Below are 25,658 nucleotides of genomic sequence, written 5' to 3' on the forward strand. Positions count from 1 at the left end.
AAATGTTCAGTTACAGCTTCTCTAGGATAAGTGACATGTAATTATCCTAACTCATAACAAATGTACAGTTAATGCTTCTCTAAGATAATTGACATGTAATTATCCTAACTAACAACAAATGTTTCTACTGACCCTACAAATTGGTCACCTTCGCAAGCTAAGGTTCCAATATGCTAACCCTATCTAAACTGTGTCAGATCGATCAGATATATCCAATCTTTGGGTCTGTGAATTTCATTGGATGCAGCAGCAAGCCACCGCATCCAATCAAAATCAAAGTTGTTCACATTTGAAAGTCGTTCCTACAGGGAATACCCAAGTGGAATGGATCCCTTCCACAATACACATTTCCCACAAATTTCCATTCCTAATATCCATCACTAAAAAACAAAATGAGGCTATTATTGCTGGTGAATGTTCTTTATATTGACTTGGAGGTGGAGACTGGCAATGGAAAGTGTGAATGATATTATCCCATATGAAAATGTACCTATACTGCTAATAAACAAATATGAGCATTCATAATAATAATAATAATAATAAACCTATTCTGCAATGTGTTTTTTTAAAAGTCGATACACATAGCCAAGCAAATAAAAAGTGTCTCTTACTAATTGGCTTTATGCTAACAATTTATTTCAGAACAAATTTTATTTTAATTTGCACTAAAACAATTTAAGCAAGTTTTTAAGTTTTAATAACATTTGCCAAATCATGTTTACATGCAGTTTAACTATTAAACTATGTTTGGGAGTACATAGTTTAAATAAACATAAATACAATCAGTGGAAAAAACCATCATTATCCTTGCAGATTCAGAAGGCAGCAGCCATCCATACCCTTGCTGCCAAATTTAAATTTCAAATAAAATTTTACTTAGTCCCATTAGACTAATACCAAAGTACATATTTAGTCTGTAGTTAAATGTGCTAGTCTCTGACTAACCGGTTATTGTTAGTTTCAAACCCTGAAAATGTCTACATAAACCCATTTTCAGAATTTTGGATCTAAGTCTAACAATTACCTAATCAAATTTAAATGAAAAAAAACATCATTTTATTGTTTTGGTATTTAAATTAAAATAACATTATTATATAGTTTGGTAATTTAATTTAAATAACATTATTCTATAGTTTTGCTATTTTAATTTTAATAAAGACATTTATCTATAGTTCAGGTATTTTAATTTCAAATAACATACTACGGTTTTGGAATTTTATTTTAAATAATATTATTGCAAATTTGAGTATTTTATTTTAAATAATATTCTATAGTTCTGGTATTTTAACTTAAAATAACATTATTCTTTTGGTTTGGTATTTTATTTTTCATGACGCAATTACTTTTCACATACACAAATTAATGTCTGTTCTTCAAACTTTAATCAAAATGACATGCCTTTTAGCAAAAAATGCAAAGCCCATTTCTTTTTCAAAATTTGTTCTTTTCATCACTGTTTTCATTTCCCCCTCCTTATATATTTTTTAAAATCTCCATTTCAAATCAGCATTTTTGGAGAGCCATAAAAGACTGAAATCTGCTAGGTATCCTTTTTTTTTAATTGAGATTAGGGCATATGTGTGAGAGACTAGCATGGGCGTTTGTCTGTTGACACTACTGTTGTCCAGCTTTAAGACTTCTATTAATTGTTTGACAGTTATACACTGTACATTCTCATGGCTACTACATATATATATATATATATATATATATATATATATATATATATATATATATATATATATATATATATATACATACACACACACACACACACACACACACACAGAGTAGAGCCAGTCTTGAAAAAAAAACATATTGTGCCCAAAAAGTAGGGTCTATGAAGGCAGGTGGTCTCTCATAACAGGTCACAATGCTATATAATCAATAAATTTGTCACACATAGCAATGGTCTTTCAAGACAGGGTGTGTGTGTGTGTGTGTGTGTGTGTGTGTGTGTGTGTGTATGTATGTATGTATGCAATAAACTGACAATGAACAGTGTGAAACTAGTATCTAGGTAGCCTGAGTGCTTTCAACTCTAATGAGTCTTTTTCAAAGGCAAATACAAAACATAGACAAGACAAACAAATAAAACAAAAATATGGTTATGTTTGCGAAACTTTACATAGCTGATTCTACAGGAATTCAACCTTTTAACTCTATTATGTGTCAACCAATTTCAGCTTGTTGCTAATACTGGAAAATATTTGTACATGTATTTACCTAGAAATTGATCAGCCATAATGACGTTACTTTATGTAAATCTGTTTAAGCGCAGATTATATCCCGGATATTTTATTGTTATAGTAGTCATAGGCTATTAAGCAAATTTAGAGACTAATTTAAAAGAAAATGTGTTGGCTGCAAAAAATAATTTTATTTGTGCATGGTTTTCTTTATCTAGTCTTCTTTGTTTAAACCGTTTGGTTTCAATGTTCTAAGGCAGTGTATCCAGTAAGATTCCTTTTCTTTCCTGGTTGCAATTGCTCACAACCCCAACTGGAGTCCCCAAACTATATCTGATACCAAATCAATGAAATTATTCATTCTGCCCCAGTATCAGAATCTAGTTTACACAAACAGAGAAAAAATAAATAATTATGGTTTTCAAGGACTCAATTTCTGAAGAAAACAACTTGTGCAAAATGCAGTGTAGTATTAAATACAATGTTTAATGAAAGCGTTAAAGAAACAATAATTCATGCCTGTCAACTTTACAAAAGCCATGAAGGGAGACTGAATAAAAAATTAGTGAAACTGTGACCTAAAATTGGTAGTATATGTGTGTGTGTGTGTGTGTGATTAGGATTTTTAACGTAGCTTTAACAATTTTTCAGTCATAACGCTATGATGTCTGCAGTGTGGCCGTTTATAGTGATGTCTAGCATTGGGGCATCAAGCCACAGACATGTAGCATGATGTCCCACCCAGTCACATCATCCTGACACCAGACTGACCAGTCCTAACACTAACCTCTTAATGCTGAGCACCTAGCGAGGCAGCTGTTAGTACCATTTTTGTTAAGTCTTTGGTATGACTTGGCCAGAGTTCGAACCCGTGACCTGCTTCTGAGGCAGATGCTCTAACTGCTAGGCCACTGGAGCGGTCCAAAAACTGGTAGTATTTTTAAGCATCATGTTTACTAAAAATATTGATGATCTTCTGGGTCCAGCATGCGTGAAGTTCTTAACAGACACACTGTTTCTCCCTGTGACATGCCTTATTTTCCCCCAGGACATTCCCACTTTTCATATTCTGGTTAGCTGTAGCAAAACTGCACAACAGCTAAAGGTTACTTTAAGTAAACAAGTAATAAAGTGTGACTAAGTAACAATTAATCTTCATCATTGAAATTATCTTGTGAAAAAGACTGTGCCTCCGACATGAAACCATGTTCTACAGTGTGTTATGTAAGCACCAGCAACTGACTGACAAATAAACATGTGTGTGTGTGTGTGTGTGTGTGTGAATTAAACTTAGTTCAAATCTGCAGCCCCAAGCTACCAAAACATGTGGCAGTTATTTTTCCTACATTTTATATCATTTCCACCTTATTTCCTTTTTGTCAACTTGTAAGGCATTTAATACTGTTTAATAAAAACATTTATTCTTAATTTGTTTTGGAGGTCACATAGGATGAGTGATACATTTTTTCATTATTTCTTTTAATTTAATGATGGTAACTAACATTTATATCAGATATTCAATGCCAGGTGTGTTTACTTGTGTAAGTTTCTTTTGAGGGAATGAAGATACAATTTGTGTGGAGAGAAAATTACACAGCATTCTTGTTGGTCCTTCTTGGGACTGGAACCAATTGCTAACAATTTTATTATTGTGGGTTATTTTTTGTTGTGGTCTACGTCTTGATTTTAATATTGTTTAGATGTGAAAAAAAGCTTTATGCAAATAACTTGTAAACTTAATATTCTATTTACTGAAGAAAAAAATTCTTTGTAGTGTGATAATTATTTTGTTACAACTTTATCCTCAGGTGATAAAATAGAACATGGCCTCTGTGGTTTGCAAACTCTATCTATTTATGTAGCATATTTTTTCTGCAAAAATCGGGAGATATGAGATAAGGATTTTTTTCTCCCCCTATGAGAGTTGAAAAGTATGAAAATTATGAAGGGGATGATACTGAGAATTATTCAAGGAAACAGTAACTGATGGGCATCAAAATGAACATCCTTACAAACACCAAATACAAGACAAAATATTATAGTATGGTTTTTCATCAATAAAATTAATATTTTTATACTCATGTTCATCTTCGACTGATACTGTATCAGCCATATCTACTGTATCAACTCACATATAAGCCCATTCAGTTATAAGCTGACCCCCACCCCTACACTGATTAGGTAAAACTGAAAAGTCTCTGACCCACGTATCAGCCGACCCACAAGTCCAGCCATATTAATAAATCATATTATGCTACTGAATCTGAATGGAATGTCATCTTCAGATGAGGTTTCAGTATGGAAGGTCTGGGTGATTCAGTTTAGGCATGTCACCACGTCTATGGCAATCTGTAGTCAACAAGAAAATTTAAAAATAATTATTCAAGTTTAGGCCTTGTCCCAATGATATGCTGCTCTACTTCCTGCAGGCTTTTATTTTTTCCTAAATAATTCAGCTTATATGCAAGTATATATGGTACTTTTCCTGGCTGACAATCTTGAGAATTGTGGGATCACCTTGATCCTCTGTAAATATATCCTTGCACAAATCCTGATGTTGAATTGGATTTATTAGTAGTAGTGGTGGTTAGAGATGTCAAAATTTTGTGAAATTTCTACAGATACCTGTCAGTCCTACTGGTCAGTTACCTGGGTACCCTATCAAAGGGAAATTGCATTAAATGTGAACCTGAACTGCTTTGTTGTAGGTTCACACATGCCAACCCCCAAGAGAGGTATAAGCATAATTATTACTAATATAAGTGGCAAAAAGCATAATCTAAGCAAAGGAAGATTAATTTATATATTACATGCCATAATTACAGAAAACTGTATGAAAAACATGCATTTAATTCTTATTCTTACCTGGATCTGCAGTTAAAATTTTTGTCACAAATAGGCTAAATTCATGTGATTTAGTAGTTAGTACAGTATAGTCAAGTCCACAAATGATGACTGTTGTATTGTCCTCAACTTGCCATGGATCGTCCCTTAGTGATGGTTCAGTGAAAAATGTTTTTTTAAGTTTAACAAAATCCCTCTTCTCTAACATTTTTTCAGTCATACAGTCACATCAACACATCCCAGGTTTTCTTTTTTAATTTTTTTTTTTATTGGTATCAATAATCTGGCACCATTTATCTTCAATTTAGACTGGTCTGCTACGTATGTAGTATCAAAATAGAATGAATCAAGGACAAGTGGTATCACATTCAAGAAGAGCATTACAGTCAGCGACCATTATTTTGTATACTTTTGTCTCTAGTTAACCCAGTATCTATTTTGCAGTCATAAGTTCAGTTGTAAAAAATTTTATGAAACAGTTTTGTAGGGAAAAAAAATTTCTTTTAATTATTCTTTCTTATTTTGATAATACAATAATTCGAAACCAAGATGTTTCAGAATTTTGCATTAAAACTTTTGCTATGTGGTTATCATAGATTCTTCATTAAAGTGGATTTACCTTGCGCAAGCAGCCAACTAATAATGTTTTGCCACATGAAATAATTACAGTACAAATGTACCCATTTTGTACCAGTTTTCAGGTTGTTGACATGCATGGTTGTTTAACTTGTGGGTTTAACTTGAGTGTGCTTTGCTGCATTTGTTGTGTAATAATAATAATAATAATAATAATAATAATTTTGTTGGAACTACTGGTGCTACTAAAGATGCCAACAGGTACCTGGGTATTCAGGTACCTGCACATTGATAACCTGGGTAATAAAATGAACCACTGGGTACCCGTTCAAAAAAAAATATTCCAAGTTCAGATCAAGACAGAGAATAACGATTACAGTTCAAAGCTTGAGTCGTGTGCACATTTGTTCATTATCACAGGGGATTGTATGGTTGCTTACAATTTATTTTTCATACATGTACTATATAATAATACAATTATACAATCCTTTCTCACGTGACCTACTGAAGAATCAATGCTGATATTTCAAGCTCGATTGTACTAACTTCGTGCCCGTCCATGGTCATGAGCCATTTTTCTTGAGACTTGTTTTAAAATCCTGATAACACAGACTGGGTCAATACCTTTTGTCAACAGTGACAGTAAGTTCTGATTAAGAAATATTCACCAAAACAAAATTTAAATACATATTACAATTCAAGTAAAAGAAAGCACAAAAGAAAGTCCAGTTTAACTAATGCCATTTTTGCCTCAAGTTTGTGGCCCAGGAGCAAGCTGTTCAAGTCATGGCTGCTGTTCACATGTTTGTTTACTGGACTCTTTTTATTAGTGGGAAACCCTAGACAGATATTTTTTATCATGGCAAAGGCAACACAAATACATGCGCTTCTTATACCATGTTAGGAAAAATGAAATGCACAATGATAAAGAATGAAATTTTTCAATGAAATATTTAAATATAAGGGAAAAAATATGTTATTTAATAACACTGAGAAAAAAAACTAATAAAAATTTACGTGTGTAAATGTGGCAATTTTGGCATGAATTTTAGATGAAACAGTTGCAAGAAAACAGACACAACACAATGGTCCCTCAATATAATGCTGTTCTAAAAAGTCATAAAGTGTACATTACAATGGAGCCTCACTAACGCTATTCTAGGAAGTCATAGTGTACAACATAATGGTCCCTTACTATAATGCTATTCTAGGAAGTCATAAAGTGTACAATACAATTGTCCCACACTATAATGCTGTTCTAGGGAGTCAAAAAGTGTACAAGACAATGGTGCTGCACTAATGCTGTTCTAGGAAGTCAAAAAGTGTACAATATAATGATCCCTCACTATCATGCTGTTTTAGGGAGTCAAAAAGTGTACAGCATAATGGCCCCTTACTATAATGATTTTTAGGGCATCATAAAGTGTATGACATAATGGTCCCTCACAATAATGCTGTTCTAGGGAGTCAAAATGTGTACAACATAATGGTCCCTCTCTATAATGCTGTTCTAGGAAGTCATAAAGTGTACATTACAATGGAGCCTCACTATAATGCTGTTCTAGGGAGTCAAAAAGTGCACAATAAAATGGTGCCTCACTACTGTTCTTCTAGGGAGTAATAAAGTGTACAACATAATGGTCCCTCACTATAATGCTGTTTTAGGGCATCATAAAGTGTACAACATAATGGTCCTTCACTATAATGCTGTTTTAGGACATCATAAAGTGTACAACATAATGGTCCCTCATTATAATGCTGTTCATGGAAGTCAAAGTGTACAACATAATGGTTGCTCACAATAATGCTTTTATAGGGCATGATAAAGTGTACAACATAATGGTCCCTCACTCTAATGCTCTTTTAGGGCATCATAAAGTGTATGAGATAATGGTCCCTCACTCTAACACTGTTCATGGAAGTCATAAAGTGTACAACATAATGGTCCCTCACAATAATGCTTTTTAAGGGCATCATAAAGTGTACAACATAATGGTCCCTCAGTATAATGCTTTTTTAAGGCATCATAAAGTGTATGACAATGGTCCCTATCTATAATGCTGTTCTAGGGACTCTTAAAACATACAACATGATGGTTCCTTGCTCTAATGCTGTTCCAGGGAGTTATAAAGTGTACAGTTATAGGCAAAGTCACCTTTTAATGGGATATATTATATGGAAAAATAAATTCAACATGTGTAATAAGATCCATGATGATACCAGCATTTCATCTGGGACTGTTATACTGCAGTGCTATGTGTGAGATCCATGACTATAGCTGTATTATATCAGGGACAGGGTTATATGGTAATACTTTATACTGAGATCCATGACTATATCTGTTATATCAGGGACAGGGTTATATGGTGTTGCTTTATACTGAGATTCATGACTATAGCTGTGTTATATCAGGGACAGGGTTATATGGTGATGCTTTATAGTGGGATCCATGACATATAATATCTGTTATATCAGGGACAGGTTTATAAGGTGATACTTTATACTGAGATTAATGACTAAAGCTGTATTATATCAGGGATAGGGTTATATGGTGATACTTTATACTGAGATTCATGACATATAATATCTGTTATATCAGGGACAGGTTTATCAGGTGATACTTTATACTGAGATTAATGACTAAAGCTGTATTATATCAGGGACAGGTTTATAAGGTGATACTTTATACTGAGATTAATGACTATAGCTGTGTTATATCGGGGACAGGGTTATATGGTGATACTTTATACTGAGATCCATGACATATAATATCTGTTATATCAGGGACAGGGTTATATGGTGATGCTTTTGTACTAAGATCCATGACTATACTTGTGTTATATCAGGGACAGGGTTATATGGTGATGCTTTATAGTGGGATCCACGACATAATATCTGTTATATCAGGGACAGGGTTATATGGTGATACTTTATACTGAGATCCATGACTATAGCTGTGTTATATCAGGGACAGGGTTATATGGTGATACTTTATACTCGGATCCATGACATACAATATCTGTTATATCAGGGACAAGGTTATATGGTGATGCTTTGTACTGAGATCCATGACTATACCTGTGTTATATCAGGGCCTGTGTTATATGGTGATGCTTTAAGGTGAGATCCATGACTACAGCCATGTTTTATCAGGGACAGGATTATACTGTGATGCTTTATAGTGAGATCCATGACTACAGCCATGTTTTATCAGGGCCTGGGTTATACTGTGATGCTTTATAGTGATATCCATGACTATATCTGTGTTATATCAGGGACAGGGTTATATGGTGATGCTTTATAGTGATATCCATGAATATATCTGTGTTATATCAGGGACAGGGTTATATGGTGATGCTTTATAGTGATATCCATGACTATATCTGTGTTATATCAGGGCCTGGGTTATATGGTGATGCTTTATAGTGATATCCATGACTGTATCTGTGGTATATCAGGGACAGGGTTATATGGTGATGCTTTATAGTGATATCCAGGACTATATATGTGTTATATCAGGGCCTGGGTTATATGGTGATGCTTTATAGTGAGATCCTTGACTATAGCTATATTTGTTCAGAGACTGTGCTATACGAATGTCTTTATATAGTAAGATCCATGACTTAATCTTGCAATATAAGGGACCATGTTATACTGAGGTGCTTCAATGTGTGATCCATGATCAAGGACTCTTTTATAAGGAGGTGCCTGATAGTGTGATCTATGATCATGGTTGTTATATCAGGGACTTTGTTATAAGGAGGTGCCTCATAGTGTGATCTATGATCATGGCTGTTATATCATGGACCATGTTAAATGGAGGTTTATTATAATGGATGATTGATATATGTATACTATGTTCACAGTTAGGTACATGTTATATATGAACTAATTAGTGCAGTCTCGACCAAAATTAGCTATGTCATTCTCAATCTTTCACTCTGATTCCTGGTTCTGTTTATGTTGCAGTCAGTTGATCAGTCACTGATGATCATAGAAATTACCTTTTCAATTTGGTTAAGCAGAAAAACTAATTAGTCAAGCATTATTTTATAGTTAAAGCTGCAGTAATACAAGCCAATTATCCAGAACTGATATTAGCCATGGAAATGAAGCAATCTGGGATTTGGAAGAAAAAACAGAAAGAAATATGGAAAGATTTCTGTACTTCTATGCACTGGTACCACAAATAGTTCCAATTAAGGGAGACAACTCTGCAGAAACAAGATATCACATATACAAGTTATCTACCTTAAGTCCTTCACCAAGAACAATATCAGCTGTGGTGAGAATGGGTTCAGGGCTTACTGATAAACCATCGTCATCATCAGAGTTGTACACATTCCTTCCCTTTAGTTTCGTAAATAGTTCTTTCTGCAATAGTAATAGCACACAAACACTAGTAGTTAGTCACAACAAGCTGTTAGATGCTATATAATCATGCAGGCAGCTATCAACAAATAATAACTACCAACTTTAAAAAAAAGTCATGTTAATAATATTCACCAAAGTAAACTTCTGATTTTTTTTACCAGTTTGTTTTCTTAGCAGACAAAATTCAAATGTATGTGAGGTCATCATTCTTTTAGTTTTTTGTTTTCACTTGAGTGGTCGCTAATTTTAATCAGTTTCTAACCTTTCTGCAGCTGCCAGTCAAACCAAGGAAAAAGAACAAGCCAGAAGACAATGGCAAAGCAGAAATAACTATGCTGACATCTTATACAGTTAGTTTCATCTGCTAAATTATCACACTGGCAATGAATTCCTTAGTAAACGTAATTGCTAGGACCTTTGCTTAATGCAGATAATGATTAATTGTTAATCCCTTCATACATTTCTAAAAATTCTGGAAAGGCTGAAATGTAGATAAGTAACAACAACTTGTGTACAAACTCAATGTACATTCAAGTATTTACATAAGTAGTGTGAATTTCACTTTGGTCACTGATGTAACAAATAAAGGTTCTAAGCTACAGGTAAGGTTAATCAGATGGGACGTAAATGACCAAGATTACTGTTTCTTAAAAAGTACTCCTGTCTGCAAAAGTTGTTATGCAAATTCACACAACTCAATCCGAAGCAACTGAAGCTTATAATTGTTTTTCTCTCCATTACTGCTATAATGTTGGATCTCATTCTAACTGAAAACATTTTGAAAAGTAAATAATGTCTGCTTATGCTCACAACTGCTTTACATAAGCATGTGATGCCCTAGATGTTATAGGAACAAAGTGAAATAAACCTATAAATGGAATAGTCCAACACATTTCTAAGCCATACCTATAAATGGAATAGTCCAACACATTTTTTATGCCATACTTATAAATGGAATAGTCCAACACATTTCTATGCCACAGAAATGTTGCAAAATGAATAACATACCTCTGTAGAGGATCTATGTTGAGTAGAATCTTAAGATAATTCACTATACCCATCACATATGTATCCATTCAAAACCCAGCCTGAATTTTCCTCCAGGTGAACAGCATAACACATGTATATATTCAGAGCCATAAGGTTTTGTTCAGGTGAACGTAACACATATATACAGAAAAAGTCTGAAGCTGTTCTTCAAATAAACACAATAATATATGTATACATCAAAGCCTGAAAGTGTTCTTCCAGTGAACACATCAGAACACATGAATACATTGTAAGCCCGATAGTTTTCTTCAGGTGAACATCAGAACACATGAATACATTATACGCCAGATACTTTTTCTTCAGGTGAAACATCATAACACATGTACATGTAAAAAGCCTGGTATTTTCCTTCAGGTGAACATAACCAATGCATACAATCCAAACCTAAGTTTTCTTCTGGTGAACATTACCACATGTATACAATCAAAGCCTAAAATGTTACAAAGGTGAACACCATAATGCATGTATGTTTAAGGCTGAATTTCATAACTGTTGATGACTGCTTAAAGAACTTGTATCAGGAAAGTATTGTTTCATAAAGATTCTTCACCTATTTTATTGATATGTGCATCAATATGGCCAAAGTATTGATGTGCATCAATATGGTCAAAGTATTGACGTGCATCAATATGGCAAAAGTATTGATATGTGCATCGATATGGCCAAAGTATTGACGTGCATCAATATGGCAAAAGTATTGATATGTGCATCGATATGGCCAAAGTATTGACATGCATCAATATGGCAAAAGTATTGATATGTGCATCGATATGGCCAAAGTATTGATGCACTGATATAGCACTGGATCATTTCACCCCTAGAACCATCCATCTCCAAGACTTGCACCTTTGTCTTTATACCAAATACTGTTGCAAAATTGAGCAAGGGTACAGTTCAAAGTGAAGCTGGGGCCAAAACATGGTCAAATTCTATCAAACAATGTTGAATATCACATGAACTGAGGTCTTCTTAGCACAGAACTTCATGGCACATTTGGTTTCCATACAGACCTTCAATGGTGATTCAGCAGAAACTAAATTCATGATGGTCAGATAGAGGCAACGAGATGGAATGTGGCACTATTTGTGCAACACTAATTTGCCTCTAACAGGGAATGTATGCAGGACATAAAAAGGGCCTGTATTATAGTAGATATCACTGTCATGAGTCAGAACTATTCTTTTTGCAGTTTGTCTTAACCATCCCATCCTCACAGTTGGTAAAAAATTGGGCAAGGTCAAAAGGTCAAACTGGCAATAAAACTAAGTTACTTTTTTGGATATTACACTGATAAAAAATGACTTCATAGAAAAAAATGTACTTCTTGATATGTACATGCAACACTTTATGTGTGACACTGACTGCTTCACTCTAAATATATTTCATATGTATACACAACACTTCATGAGACACTATGACTGCTTCACCGTAGATGTACTTCATACGTGCATGCGACACTTCATGAGACACTATGACTGCCTCACTGTAAATATACTTGACAAAATGAAGAAAACAAATGCCTTACATTGATATGATACAGGCCAATGTCTGTGAATTTCAGAGCTACCAGAAATCATGACCATAAGGACCCAGTGAAACTAAAAATGATATATGTTATTACCTTGAAATTTTTGTTCATCTCCTCCATGGATACAGTTTTCTCTCGGAGTGGGGCCACATTTTTTATTGTAGACTGTTCTGGCTTGAATATACTATCTTCTGATATGCTTCGACTGCCAGATGAGAGAATGGGTGGTCCACGACCCTTAAACCTGTGAATGTCAAAATGACAGCAGTGACAGATCAATTCATGCGTAAACTTTTTCAAGATTCTTTTCGTATTTCTGCAACCAATAATGTAAATATTACATTTTTCAACCATGTTGTTTCAGCACAAATTCTTTCATAGTAGTATGGAACTAGCAAAAAATGTTTTACATACTCAATGTACTATTATTTTCTAAGATATGCCCAGGGGTCCACCTTATAATCATGAGCTTTCATGAGAAGATTATTTAAGAGTCACAATTACCAGTTTTTAACACTGGCATAATTTTAAGAGGTCACAGAGAACAGTCTTAATACTGGTATGATTGAAAAGCCATCTGTCAAGAAAAACCAGATTTTTTTTAGACACAGCTTGATAGTGTGATATAATATGACAATGTCTAGTAAGAGACCATTTGTCTCGATCACTTGTTGTTGGTAGATGGTGTGGGAATTCTCCCAATACAGATTTTACTGTACGAACAACATTTTTGAAAGCTAAGGTAGCCTGGACATTATGAAATATGGATAATAAAGCAAAAAATCGTATGGAGTCACCGCTGTGTAAGACACAGCATGGTGGAAAATACACACAAACATTAATGTAACAGTTGCAGGAATATATTTCAAACTTATCTACTTTTCATAGAAGGTTGTTGGATTTGTCAAGATGCAGCTACATGCAAAGTTGCATGACCCTGTAAAGTCAATATTACAGGAGAAACCTATTTAAATTACTCAATGTTTACACACTGAAGAACACTTAAGGATAATACTACATTATCCATGACAGGGCACGGCAAGTTCCTTTGGACCAGTCAACAGTGTGGGAAAGATGGAGTATAAAATTAGTAGTCACTGTAGCATGAAAACTAGTCCTTGTTTGGATTAAATGATGTAATCTCCCTAAATATGCATGCTCCAGGGCACCCCAGTCAACAGTGGGGGAAAGACAGAATAATCTTAGTAGTCACTGTAGAATGAAAACCAGTTCCTTCTTTGGATTAAATGATGTAATCTCCCTAAATATTCATGCTCCAGGGCACCCCAGTAAACACTTAAAAACAAGCCAAACACAAAAACTGAACATGACTAGTGCCAACAAAAAATGCCTGGGGTATCATAAAGACTCCAGCACTTTAATACAAGCAAAATGAATGTGATCAAAGAATGGTAGGCTTTACCCGCCATCATCATCATCTTCAGAATTTACTGCACCATGAAAAAGGGCACTGGCAGAATTGGCTTTAAATGACACTACATCGATATCACCATCCCTGGATTTTGGGCGTTTCTTTGAGAAAAATTTCCTGAACCGCTCCAAAGGTTTTAACTTCTTCTTCTTTCCATCGGCTTTTGCATCTGAAGTGAAAAAGGCAAGCAATCAAATACAACATACAAAAACCTAAGCAATATCTTGAAATGTAGTGTGTGTGGGGGGGTGGGGGGGTGGGGGTAAACTAATTATAATTATGCAATACTTACCCACCACTATTGTACAACTTACCATTCTTGAAGAAGCACCTCATCTATCTGATATGAATACATCCTCCCACTGAGTGGAGAATTGTCAATAAGATATGGTCCACTTGTGCACCTATGTCTACCTTGTCCATTTGTCCACCTATGCTCAGAACAGTCATCTTTTTCATACATGACAATTATATCAGGACATGAGAGTGGGGTGGGAGGAGGACATTCAGCAATAGTGATGGTTAAGTAAACTGTGGTTCTCCCTGACATTAGAGATTTTGTTAATAAACATTATTTGGCCGATACACCTGTGCAATGTTAGAAATATGGTCTTAAATTCTGGATTGTTGATTTGGAGCGGCAAACCCAGGTTGTAAAGAAGCACCCCAACTGGAATCTGGTATATCAGTGAACAGATAGGATTGGGGGTCAGGTGCATGCCAGGGAACCCATCAGAGACCTGTCCTGATTCATCCACCAGTGCAGGCGGTGGTGATGAATTCGGTCCTAGTAGAATCTGAGTTGAAAATTAATCTCTGTGTGGTTCCACCTCGCAAGAAGGAGAAAGATTAAGGGACGCATATGGAACTGTCCTAACGGATCCAAATATACAGTGGCATCAAGGTTCTCATCAGGAATAAGCAAAGGCAAGCGAACAATAATGTCTTGCAAACAGAATCTATAGAAGTGTCATGATTCATTCTATCCATTCCAGTGGGATCTTGACCAAGTTCTGATTCATGAAGTTCATCCCCACTTAAATGAAATCCTGAGATGGAGTGAGCCCTGACTTCCTGGGGTTAGGTAAAAGTCCACCCCATGAGGATGACAAGGTCATTCCTGAAAAGGCTAAGCTACTAATATGTTCTTCTTCCTCAGATTGTGGCAAACTTGGAGGTTTATGTTCTCCAAGGTGGCCCAGTGAAGGAGGTTCCAGACCTTCACACAATATGAATGGGCATGTTTGCCTAACTGACGTCAACGATATGTGTTGTCTGAGACCATGATACACTGACCCCTTACTCAATGTACCTATGCAACTTGAAAAGATACTTTCATTTCTAGGCTGTTGATGTTGAGGGAGAATTTGGCCAGACTCCAAAGACTCTGGCTCTAAATGAGTGCCACAACAAGAAATCTGACACATATGTGAACAGGTAGGTGTGGGAAACGGGTGCATGCATTGGGACCCCAGTCAGAAATCTGTTCCGATTCATCCACCAGCACAAATTATGAAAAACTGCCATACAAACTGTCCCAACATTCTGAAAAATGATATTATGCCAATATTTATTTAAAACATAAATGTGTACACTCACCTGGTTGCATGATGTGTGCACCAAGTAAGCCCTTGTGCATGTGCATGTGGTAAACAATCTATGACCGGTTTTACATGTATTTTTCTTTCTTCAGAAGAGATGATATTCACTTTTGAAACCTTCTGATTAAGGAGAAAATGCAGACACAAATGCAATAACATTTGAGAGCAAGAATACAGACATTTTTAATATATAATATTTTGAAGGAAACAACGACAACAAGGTTTCACCATGTCAATCTTATTTCGAATAGAGTATATCAGTCTCATGTTGGCAAGTTGTTGCTGTTATTCATTAACACTTTCAAGGACTTACCCATACCTTTGATATGTATTTTAGGAGGTGTACCCAAACCCCAAAAGGGTGCGATACACAATTTAACTCGGTCTTCCTTAATAAATTGCAATTCAAAAAGGGTGAAAAAGTTACTGGCACTGAATTTGTACATATGGTACAGAGAGTGTAACACTGAGTTACTGGCACTGAATTTGGAAATATGGTACAGAGAGTGTAACACCGAGTTACTGGCACTGAATTTGGAAATATGGTACAGAGAGTGTAACACTGAGTTACTGGCAATGAATTTGGAAATATGGTACAGAGAGTGTAACACTGCGATTATTTTCCTTTCTACATAACTGCAAAAGTGAGACTACTAATGCAGTAAGTGCTGGCTACGGATGATCCAGCAGAACATACATACAGCAAGGCATCCTTGAAACAGATGATTATTCTATGCAAACCTCAGGCTAGGTGCACGCGTGGATTGCGTCAAACTGACAATTCTCCACTCTGTGGGAGGATGTATTCATATCGAAAAGACATGGGTTTTTTTGGCATGAAAAACCACAGGCTGCACAATAGTGACAGGTAAGTAATAGCTGTTATTAAAATAAAAAATTTCCTGGAAAAAAAACAATAAATAATGACTGTCAGATATACACATGTCACACATGAACTCAGCTACTTACACCCCAGTACATGAATTCACCTTTGCACAAGGTAAACACTGAGAACTTACCTGTCTTTTCTAATATTAAATTACGATATTCAATTGTTTATACCTTTACAAGGAGTAACTGCAAACACTACAATAACAATATGATGCGAGTTAAGAGAACAATCATCAATATACCAAAGTGAGAAAAAAAACACACCCAATTTTGTATTTAGATAATTAAGAACAAGGAATATGTAATTCTAGCATGTTAGGGAAAAGCCTCTGCAAAGTTATTTCTTAAACACATTAACCCTTGGAGTTTGTTGTTGTTTTTACCTGAAATTCGAGTAGGAAACACATTTTGAAAGCTATTTCTGAATGCATCCAAAAACACCAAATCCCAGGTGATCTTTCAATAACATACTGCCTAGTTGTGTTAGAAACATCGTTTTTCATTGGCTATTTGGCTTGCGCATGAGCAGAAGGATAAAAGTTGGAGTTCTTTTTTGCTTTTTTGTTTGTTTTTTGCTAAACGGACCCATTATTTTTTTTATCGAGACCACTCTTTATTCCAACTGCCCATCTTATCCTATTTTTTTGCAAAGGCTCATCTGTCTGTTTGCAGTTCATGCCAGTCTGCCCAAGATCTGAGACCAAAAAGCATAAAATCCAGACACAAAATTGGATTCCAACCATGGGCCAATTTTGGGTAGAAAAAAATCAGGTCCAAAAAAATGAGGTTTTTCTCTCTGTATTTTGTAGTGCAACTGGAAATTCCAGATTATTTGGTATCATTGTAGAGCTACATCTGTCTACCTTTCTAAAATACCCCCCAATTTAGTGTATCATGCATGACCATGACGCTACAGAGCTCGGCAGTAGGCTACTACCTCCTGCCATGTTAACTCGTCGCCAGGTGTTAATGTGTTAACACAAAAGACTTGAAATGTAACCAGTGTAACTGATAATAAATGTAGTGTAACCTAACTCCTAAGTGGTGAGGTACAGCATTGTAACCTAATAGTGCCTTTAAAAGAACAAGTCTTGAAAGGAAGCAGGGGTTACCGGCATGAAATAGAATACAGAAAGGTTATATGCAACACAAAGATAAAACATTTGCTAAAGGAAGACCATGTTGTGCTGAAGTACTTGCAAACATTCAAATTTTTCTCTGACCACAGTTCTGACACACATCCATTAACATGGCATTGGGAAAAAGAAGACTTCTGCACATGGGTATGTGAGGTGCATATGTAGACCATCTGGACATGTGAGGTGCATATGTAAACCATGTGGGCTTGTGATGTGCATGTGTAGACCATGTGGGCATGTGAGGTGTATGTGTAGACTGCATGGGCATGTGAGGTGCATGTGTAGACTGTGTGTGCATGAGGTGCATGTGTAGACTGTGTGTGCATGAGGTGCATGTGTAGACTGTGTGCATGAAGTGCATGTGTAGACTGTGTGGTCACAAGGTGCATGTGTAGACTGTGCATGAGGTGCATGTGTAGACTGTGTGCATGACGTGCATGTGTAGACTGGGCATGAGGTGCATGTGTAGACTGCATGGGCATGTGAGGTGCATGTGTAGACTGTGTGCATGAGGTGCATGTGTAGACTGTTCATGAGGTGCATGTGTAGACTGTGTGCATGAAGTGCATGTGTAGACTGTGGTCACAAGGTGCATGTGTAGACTGTGCATGAGGTGCATGTGTAGACTGTGTGCATGAGGTGCATGTGTAGACTGTGTGCATGAGGTGCATGTGTAGACTGCATGGGCATGTAAGGTACATGTGCAGACTGTGTGCATGAGATGCATGCATAGACTGTGCATGAGGTGCATGTGTAGACTGTGCATGAGGTGCATGTGCAGACTGCATGGGCATGTGAGGTGCATGTGCAGACTGTGTGCATGAGGTGCATGTGTAGACTGTGTGCATGAGGTACATGTGTAGACTGTGCATGAGGTACATGTGTAGACTGTGTGCATGAGGTGCATGTGTAGACTGTGCATGCGGTGCATGTGTAGACTGTGCATGAGGTGCATGTGTAGACTGTGTGTGCATGAGTTGCATGTGTAGACTGTGTGCATGTGAGAGCATATGTAGACAGTGTCTTACTGACAGCTCTCCACTCTGTGGCAGAATGTATTCACATCAAATGGACAAGGTCTCTGGCACAAAAAAGTAAAACCTATTTAATATACTTTGTGCATAATGTAACAATATGGTTAGCAATCAATACTCACACCTCTCTTGAAGTATATGCAAATTAGAATGTGCCCATAAAACCTGAATGCCCCTCTACTGCAATAAATAACTTATTTGCCAAACTGGCAAAAATCAAAAGCTTTTATTTTTATTCTTTATCTGAATGGCACTTTTAACACATGCCAAGGAAATGGCAGAAAATGTGCCTTTCACAAGGACACAGAGGCAGTTGACCTGGCCTTGGTGGTACTCACCCCACAACCACTGCCTAACAAGTCAAATTGCTTTATTGATTGAGAAACTGCAGCAGCTCCCAAATGTCCAAATTCAATAACAGTAATCAACTGATCACAAAGTATGGGTTATCATCGTTAGTAGATACTTTCCAAAGTTGGTAACGATATTTATGTCAGAGTAACCAACTTCTGCTTGAAGACTGTTGTCATAACTGACAAAGACACATCCATACATAAAACTGAATGACCCTGCAACAACATATGAAAAAGAGTGTGATTTGGATTTTTAATGCAACTTTAAAAAATTTTCAGTCATATCGCAACCATGTCTGCAGTGTGACAGTTTATAGTGATGTCTAGCACTGGGACATCATGCTGCAGACATAAAGCATGATTTCACACCCAGTCAAATCATCCTGACACAAGGTCAACCAGTCCTAACACTAACCTCTTAATGCTGAGTGCCAACCGAGGCAGCTGTTAGTGCCAAGTTCAGGTTCACGAATCTCAATATTTGGTGAATGGTGACTGTGCACACCTTAAGCATGTATCTGCATTCAAGATGATGTTATCACGCAGCTAGAAGTGCATGAGCAATCAAATGGAAAAAATAACCAAACTGTAATGGACTGAGAATAGACTGAATGCAGATGGAAGGACAGACATGTGAACAGACAGACAGAAAGAACAAATGAAACATTATATTTCCTTACTGCATTTGTGTCAGGGCATAAAAACACCATAAATTCTACTGCAAACATTTACTGCCTCTATACAAAATGAAGTAAGGATTTGAAGGACATTAAACATATGCGAATGGGAACATGCACACCACATTTTACTGTGCAGGATTGCACAATTCCTTGTAGTCTTTGAGAAATTAAAGAAAAAAAAATTACCTTCTAATGTTCCTCTGGTGTCTTCCTCTATACCAGCATTCCCTGGAACAGACAGTGCTGTAGATGCCATCTTGTAGTTACATGTATAATCCAAATATGTCTGTCTGTCTGTCATTCATCAAATGCAATCCTTTCAGTTAGATAATGCCTCTGTAGGCTGAAACAAAGCAGTCTATACCATCACAACCCATTTATCATCAGACAGGGGTTGTCAAAGAATTCCCTTTCTCACTTCCAGTAAACTGATCACCTGCAATTAAAAGATACACAAGATTACAGGTGTATACTTCACAAATACATCATGTTCTTTGATCACTGACAAACACTGACCAATGGGTGGCTTAGAACAATTCACTGCCCTTAATATGCTAATAATATATTTCCAACTACGGTATGTTTCTACATCAGCATCAAAACAATTTTAAGTAGGGAAACTCTTTCAGAGGCACGGGCAATTAACCTCTCCAATTTGGGGAAAAGTTCAGTCTACTAATTAGCATAGCAATTATATACAGAATTATTTATCTTGTAGAAGTTGGGCTTGTTGAAAACTTACATTTTAGTACATGCAAGTTGTTAAAGTTCTTGAAAAACAGACAAAATAGTAATAAAGATTTGAAACTATATATGTTATTTAGCCCATACTGTGTTTCCATCACTAACCAATACCTGTAATAATGAATTAAGCAAACATGCACACCATTATAATCAGAGTGATTAAACTGTTGAGCAGGCCCTGGGATAATTTATTATGTAATAGGTGACTGACATATGCCATACCTTGCCTGAAGTTGTGGTTGTGGGGTTTAATGCCATTTTTGAGCACACGATAGGCTATACATGGTGGCCAGTATTAACGGTGGAGGGAGAACCCTGGAAAACCCCGAAAAGAACCACCGACCCACGAGAAGCTACTGGCAAGCTTTCTCACATACCCACATTGGCCGAATCCGAGACTCGAACCCATGCAGACAGAAGTGAGATGGGAGTGATCCATAATGGAGAGCATTTCAGACAACTCTGCCACTCTGGGCCCCCCTTGCCTGAAGTGAACTGTTCAATGATTTTTTTAATAAAAATTTTGGGGTGAGAGATGGTGCAAACCAATCACATGTAATTTTGTAAAAGACTAAGAGGGTAAGGGGGGAACAGAGATAATGAGGTAAGCATTAATGTGTAGTTTCATAATTTGTGACCAAGAAAAAAGGTGTGTTAGGCCAATATAAATTACCCGAGTTGCCTTGATTCCTAAGGACTTAGTCTAAACTTGAAATGAAGCAAATTTGTAAAGAAAAACATTGAATATCTGAATTGTCATAAAAAATGGTAATGCTTTTTATTACACACTACCTCATCAAAAATGATATCAGCTTAAACCAGTGGTCTCAAACACATGACCCGTGGTGTTATTTCCTATGCCCTGTAATGACACCCAGAATTTGTAAAATAATTAATCATGCAATTTGTAATTCAGAAAGAAAATAAGCTAACTGCATTCATATTATCAGCTGAAAAAAAGAAAACTAAAGTGGAAAGAAGGAACAAATAATCTTGCTTGATAGAAAATCTCATCCCACCCCCACCTCCAACTAAATGATCGGTCCTTTACTTATTTAGGCTGAAGGTTTTCATGGTCAGTGTCAATCCCCACCCCATAAAATTCCAAATTTGTTTTTTTATAAAAATAATTAAAAAATTTGATCATGTGGCTTATCGAACTGAAGCAAAGAATTTACTAGGTTATATTTTCTGTCTGTAACACATTCAAACAGAGAGTAACATGCTATTAGTCAATTCTTTATTTGAATACCTGTTTGTATGTGAAGTCATGAATGCTAGTCCTATTAACCGTACATTGAACCTGAAATCATCTGGGACACACATTGAACCAGGTAAAGTAACAATATGCAAAATTATCTTCATACAAATTAAACAGTTAATTTGGCTGACTTCCCAAAAAGTTTAAAATGCTTTAAAACTACTTTGTACTACTAGAAGGTAACATACTGATTAATAAAAAAAAGTGAATTTTGTAATGGTTTTGTTCTAGGTTAAAAGATTACCCTAATTTTTAATGAAATTACATTTATAATAAGTGTCTCATAATTAATGTTTTTAATTAATGCACAACAAAAATAAAAGATTTCATAAACACTGAGATAAGTGGTGTTTTACTTAATTTTTAAAAAAAATAGTTTAAAGGATCTAAATTTATGGCTGGAGACATCTTGTTCAGTTGGGTTACACAACAGACTTCGGAGTAAAGATTACAATGCATATTTTCTACAACCAGACTTGATCTAACTGACTCTGTACATGACTGTGTGAATCACAGAAAGATTACAGGAGTGCACAAATAAAACAGTCAAACCAACAGCAGACAACTGAAACTTTAAGGCAAAAACTTAAATCTAGCCATTGCAAACAAAGACCTATAAATCTACCTATTCTGAATGTAAGACCCATAAATCCACTTATTTCATATGTAAGGCCTATAAATCTATCTCTTCCAAATCTAAAGCCTTTAAGTCTACCTATTCCAAATGTAAGGCCTAAAAATATACCTGTTCTGAATGTACATTTAAGGTCTATAACTCAACATATTCAGAATGTAAGGGCCTATTTACATATTCTGCAAGTAAGGCCTATAAATCTTCCGTTTCCAAATTTAAGGCCTATAAATCTTTCTATTCTGAATATAAAGCATCTATGTATACCTATTCTAAATGTAAGGCCAATAAATCTACCTATTCCAAATTTAAGGCCTATAAATCTTTCTATTCCAAATATAAAGCCTGTTATGTATACCTATTCCAAATATAAGGCCTAAAAACTACCTTTTCTGAATGTAAGGCCTATAATCTACGTATTCTGAATGTTGGGCCTAAAAATCTATTTCCAATTTAAGGCCTATAAATCTATCTATTCTGAACATTAAGCCTACATGTACACCTATTCCACAAGTAAGGCTCAAAAACCTAACTATTCTGAAAGTAAGGCATTGTTGTTGTTCTAGAGTTTAACGCCATTTTTCAGCACAAGATAGGCTATACATGGCGGCCAGTATAACTGGTCGAGGATGAACCCTGGAAAACCCAGGGAAGAACCACCAACCACCGACCGACGAGAAGCTACTGGCAGGCTTTCCAATGTACCCATGCTAGCTGAGCCTTGGACTCGAACCCACGCAGACAGAGGTGAGATGGCAGTGATCCGGAACGGTGAGCACTTTAGACCACTCGGCCAAACGGGGCTCCCTGAGTAAGGCATACAAATCTACCTATTCTGAATGTAAGGTCTATAAATCTACCTATTCTGAATGTAAGGTCTATAAATCTACCTATTCTGAATGTAAGGCCTATAAATCTACCTGCTCTGAATGTAAGGCCTATAAATCTACCTGTTCTAAATGTGAGGCCTACACATATATGTTTTAAATGTAAGGCCTATAAATATACCTGTTCTAAATGTAAGGTCTAAAAATATATCTATTCCAAATTTAAGGCCTATGAATCTATCTATTCCGAACATAAAGCCTATATATATACCTATTCCAAATATAAAGCCTATAAATCTACCTATTCCAAATGTAAGGTCTATAAATCTACCTGTTCTAAATGTAAGCCCTAACCTAACAAAAACAAAATGAGTCCCATGAACTGCATATTATACACCCACCCCATGTTACTAGTCATCTTCATCAACACTACACGGACATGGATGCCTTGGAAGATTCTTGACCAACACGTCTTAAATTGAATTAAATGTAGCATATCAATGTAAGCAATCAAAAACTAAACTTACTGTACAGAAGCCATCATTTTCTTATCAGACTTTCCTTTGAGCAACAATTACCCTAACCTCTGACATTTGACCTCAAAATCAATAAGCAACTTCAATACCTAAAACACATCCCTCACAAACTTTGGTCAGCGTATGTGATCTATTAACTAAAGTCACTATGCAAACAAACAAAAAACATTTCTCTTTTTTCAGTCAGTGACCTTGATCTTTCCAGATCTGTGCATCAAAACTGTCATTTTTCTTCTTTCAGTCATAGCTAGCAGTAAATTGATTAATCAATGTATATGTTTTCCTTAGCAATACAAGCAGCAAAGAATCAACACCAAATGATACCTACCCAATACAAGTTATTTTAATATAAAGCAGCTGTTATTAGTCCTCTGCCTTTTTATTCTTAAAATTGAGAACTGACAGACAGCTAGCAGGCACATGCATTTATATACTTACAACATCCACTGGCCTTCTACAAATTAGCAAACACAATGTGATTAACTTGCATACTTTTAAATCTGCACTGATCCTTGCCATATCCACTGCCCCATGCCATTCTCACCACCCCATGCCATTTATTTAATTATAAAAGGGAAGTGGATTCTGTCAACAATTTCTTTTTTCACTGGCAGAACAGAGTTTCTGTTGACACAGCAGCTGTTCAGCATCTTCAGATGGCCAAGTGGTCCAAAGTGCTCACCTTTAATGATCACTGCCATTTCACCTGTCTGCATGGGTTCCAGTCTCAGGCTTGGCCAATGTGGCTGTGAGAAAGCTGCAAGCAGCTTCTAGTGGGCCAATGGTTCTTAATGGGGTTTTCCCCAGGTTCTTCCTCTACCACTTATGTTGGTGGCTACATACTGATATAGCCTTTCTTGCTCTGAGAAATGGTGTTAAACCCCAAATAACAAAACAGCAGCATCTTCGGCAGGTACAGTGTGAATGATTTGTTTATAAGTCATCTCCACTTTCCTACTCATACTTCTTGTAGACAAGATTTCCTTTACATGAGGAAGCTGCACTATTTCTTCCTCTTCTAAAAATAAATGACTTCCAAATCTAAGTGTAGAAACGAAATAGATAATAAGATCTTTAAAAACATCCATGCTGTGCAAACAAAAAGAACAGTAACCAGGATAAGACCTGCAACTAATCAAATGCAGCAGCCTGAAAATGAAATAGCCAAAACAAGCTTAATAAAAGTTATGGACACCTAACAGGTAGTCTGTTTGGAAGTACCTTTTATATCTTATCAAGGCTGAGAATGGCATTGGAATTGATAAGTCTATGACTGTCTGTAAATGGCATACTAGAAATACTGGTACAACCAACATGTCAAAAGCACCAACCTACTATTGAGAGACCTTCTAAAGAGGAAAAGACCATCAAGTTGATATGTGTATCAATAATGTACAATATCACAGGCTGTGCAATGTGAATCATATTGATATGCTGCAAAGTTGTATTGTTTCATCCCAAGTTATTGCAACCATACTGATTTTTTTTTCCAGGAGATTTTTAAAGAGAAAATTACAAATTTCAGGAGTCATTTTTAAAGTCTAATATATGTACTTTGATTAACAACACAATACTGCATCTGAAGTCATCTGTGCAAAAATCTCTTAGTTACTAAACTCAACCATGGCTAAAGATGCAATATGATCATCGTTGCTAAATGGTTCAATGCAAAGTAGCAATGGAAAAATAGTGTATTTTTTCTTACAAAACTTTTAGTTTAGCTTTTTAGTATCCAATTCCAGGATATTTTATGACAAAAAAGTAATTTTCAAGGCTTCCAGGATATTTTAGTCGACTTAAAATTCCAGCTGGATTCCGAAACCTTCTTAAAAATCATCACGCATATAATTAAAAAAAAACTATCAAAAACCTAACAGTGTCACTGGAATGGGGATGTTGATTGGGAGTGGGAATGCGTGCAAAGTAGGTCATTTTTGGAGAAGTAACAAAAAACAAGATTTTTAAAAA

General features: G+C 35.9%; 1 protein-coding gene across 2 annotated transcripts in view; it reads right to left on the reverse strand.

Moving 5' to 3' along the window:
• LOC149796752 (uncharacterized) overlaps positions 1–25,658 on the reverse strand; it is a 162,354-nt gene that overhangs the window by 77,805 nt on the left and 58,891 nt on the right. Inside the window, exons 2-5 of one of the 2 annotated variants that reach the window (XM_089961401.1) lie at positions 19,878–20,127; positions 13,985–14,162; positions 12,655–12,805; positions 9,861–9,983 (exon numbers count right to left, since the gene is read on the reverse strand). In XM_089961401.1, the coding sequence (XP_089817527.1) occupies positions 9,861–9,983; positions 12,655–12,805; positions 13,985–14,162; positions 19,878–19,992 (567 nt within the window). In that variant the 5' untranslated portion in view covers positions 19,993–20,127. The remainder of the gene's footprint in view (positions 1–9,860; positions 9,984–12,654; positions 12,806–13,984; positions 14,163–19,877; positions 20,128–25,658) is intronic. The other variant, XM_089961402.1, reaches the window with a different exon arrangement.

This window comes from Sinohyriopsis cumingii, chromosome 6 (assembly GCF_028554795.1).
Source record: "Sinohyriopsis cumingii isolate HCF-2022 chromosome 6, ASM2855479v2, whole genome shotgun sequence".
NCBI classification, from domain to species: domain Eukaryota; kingdom Metazoa; phylum Mollusca; class Bivalvia; order Unionida; family Unionidae; genus Sinohyriopsis; species Sinohyriopsis cumingii.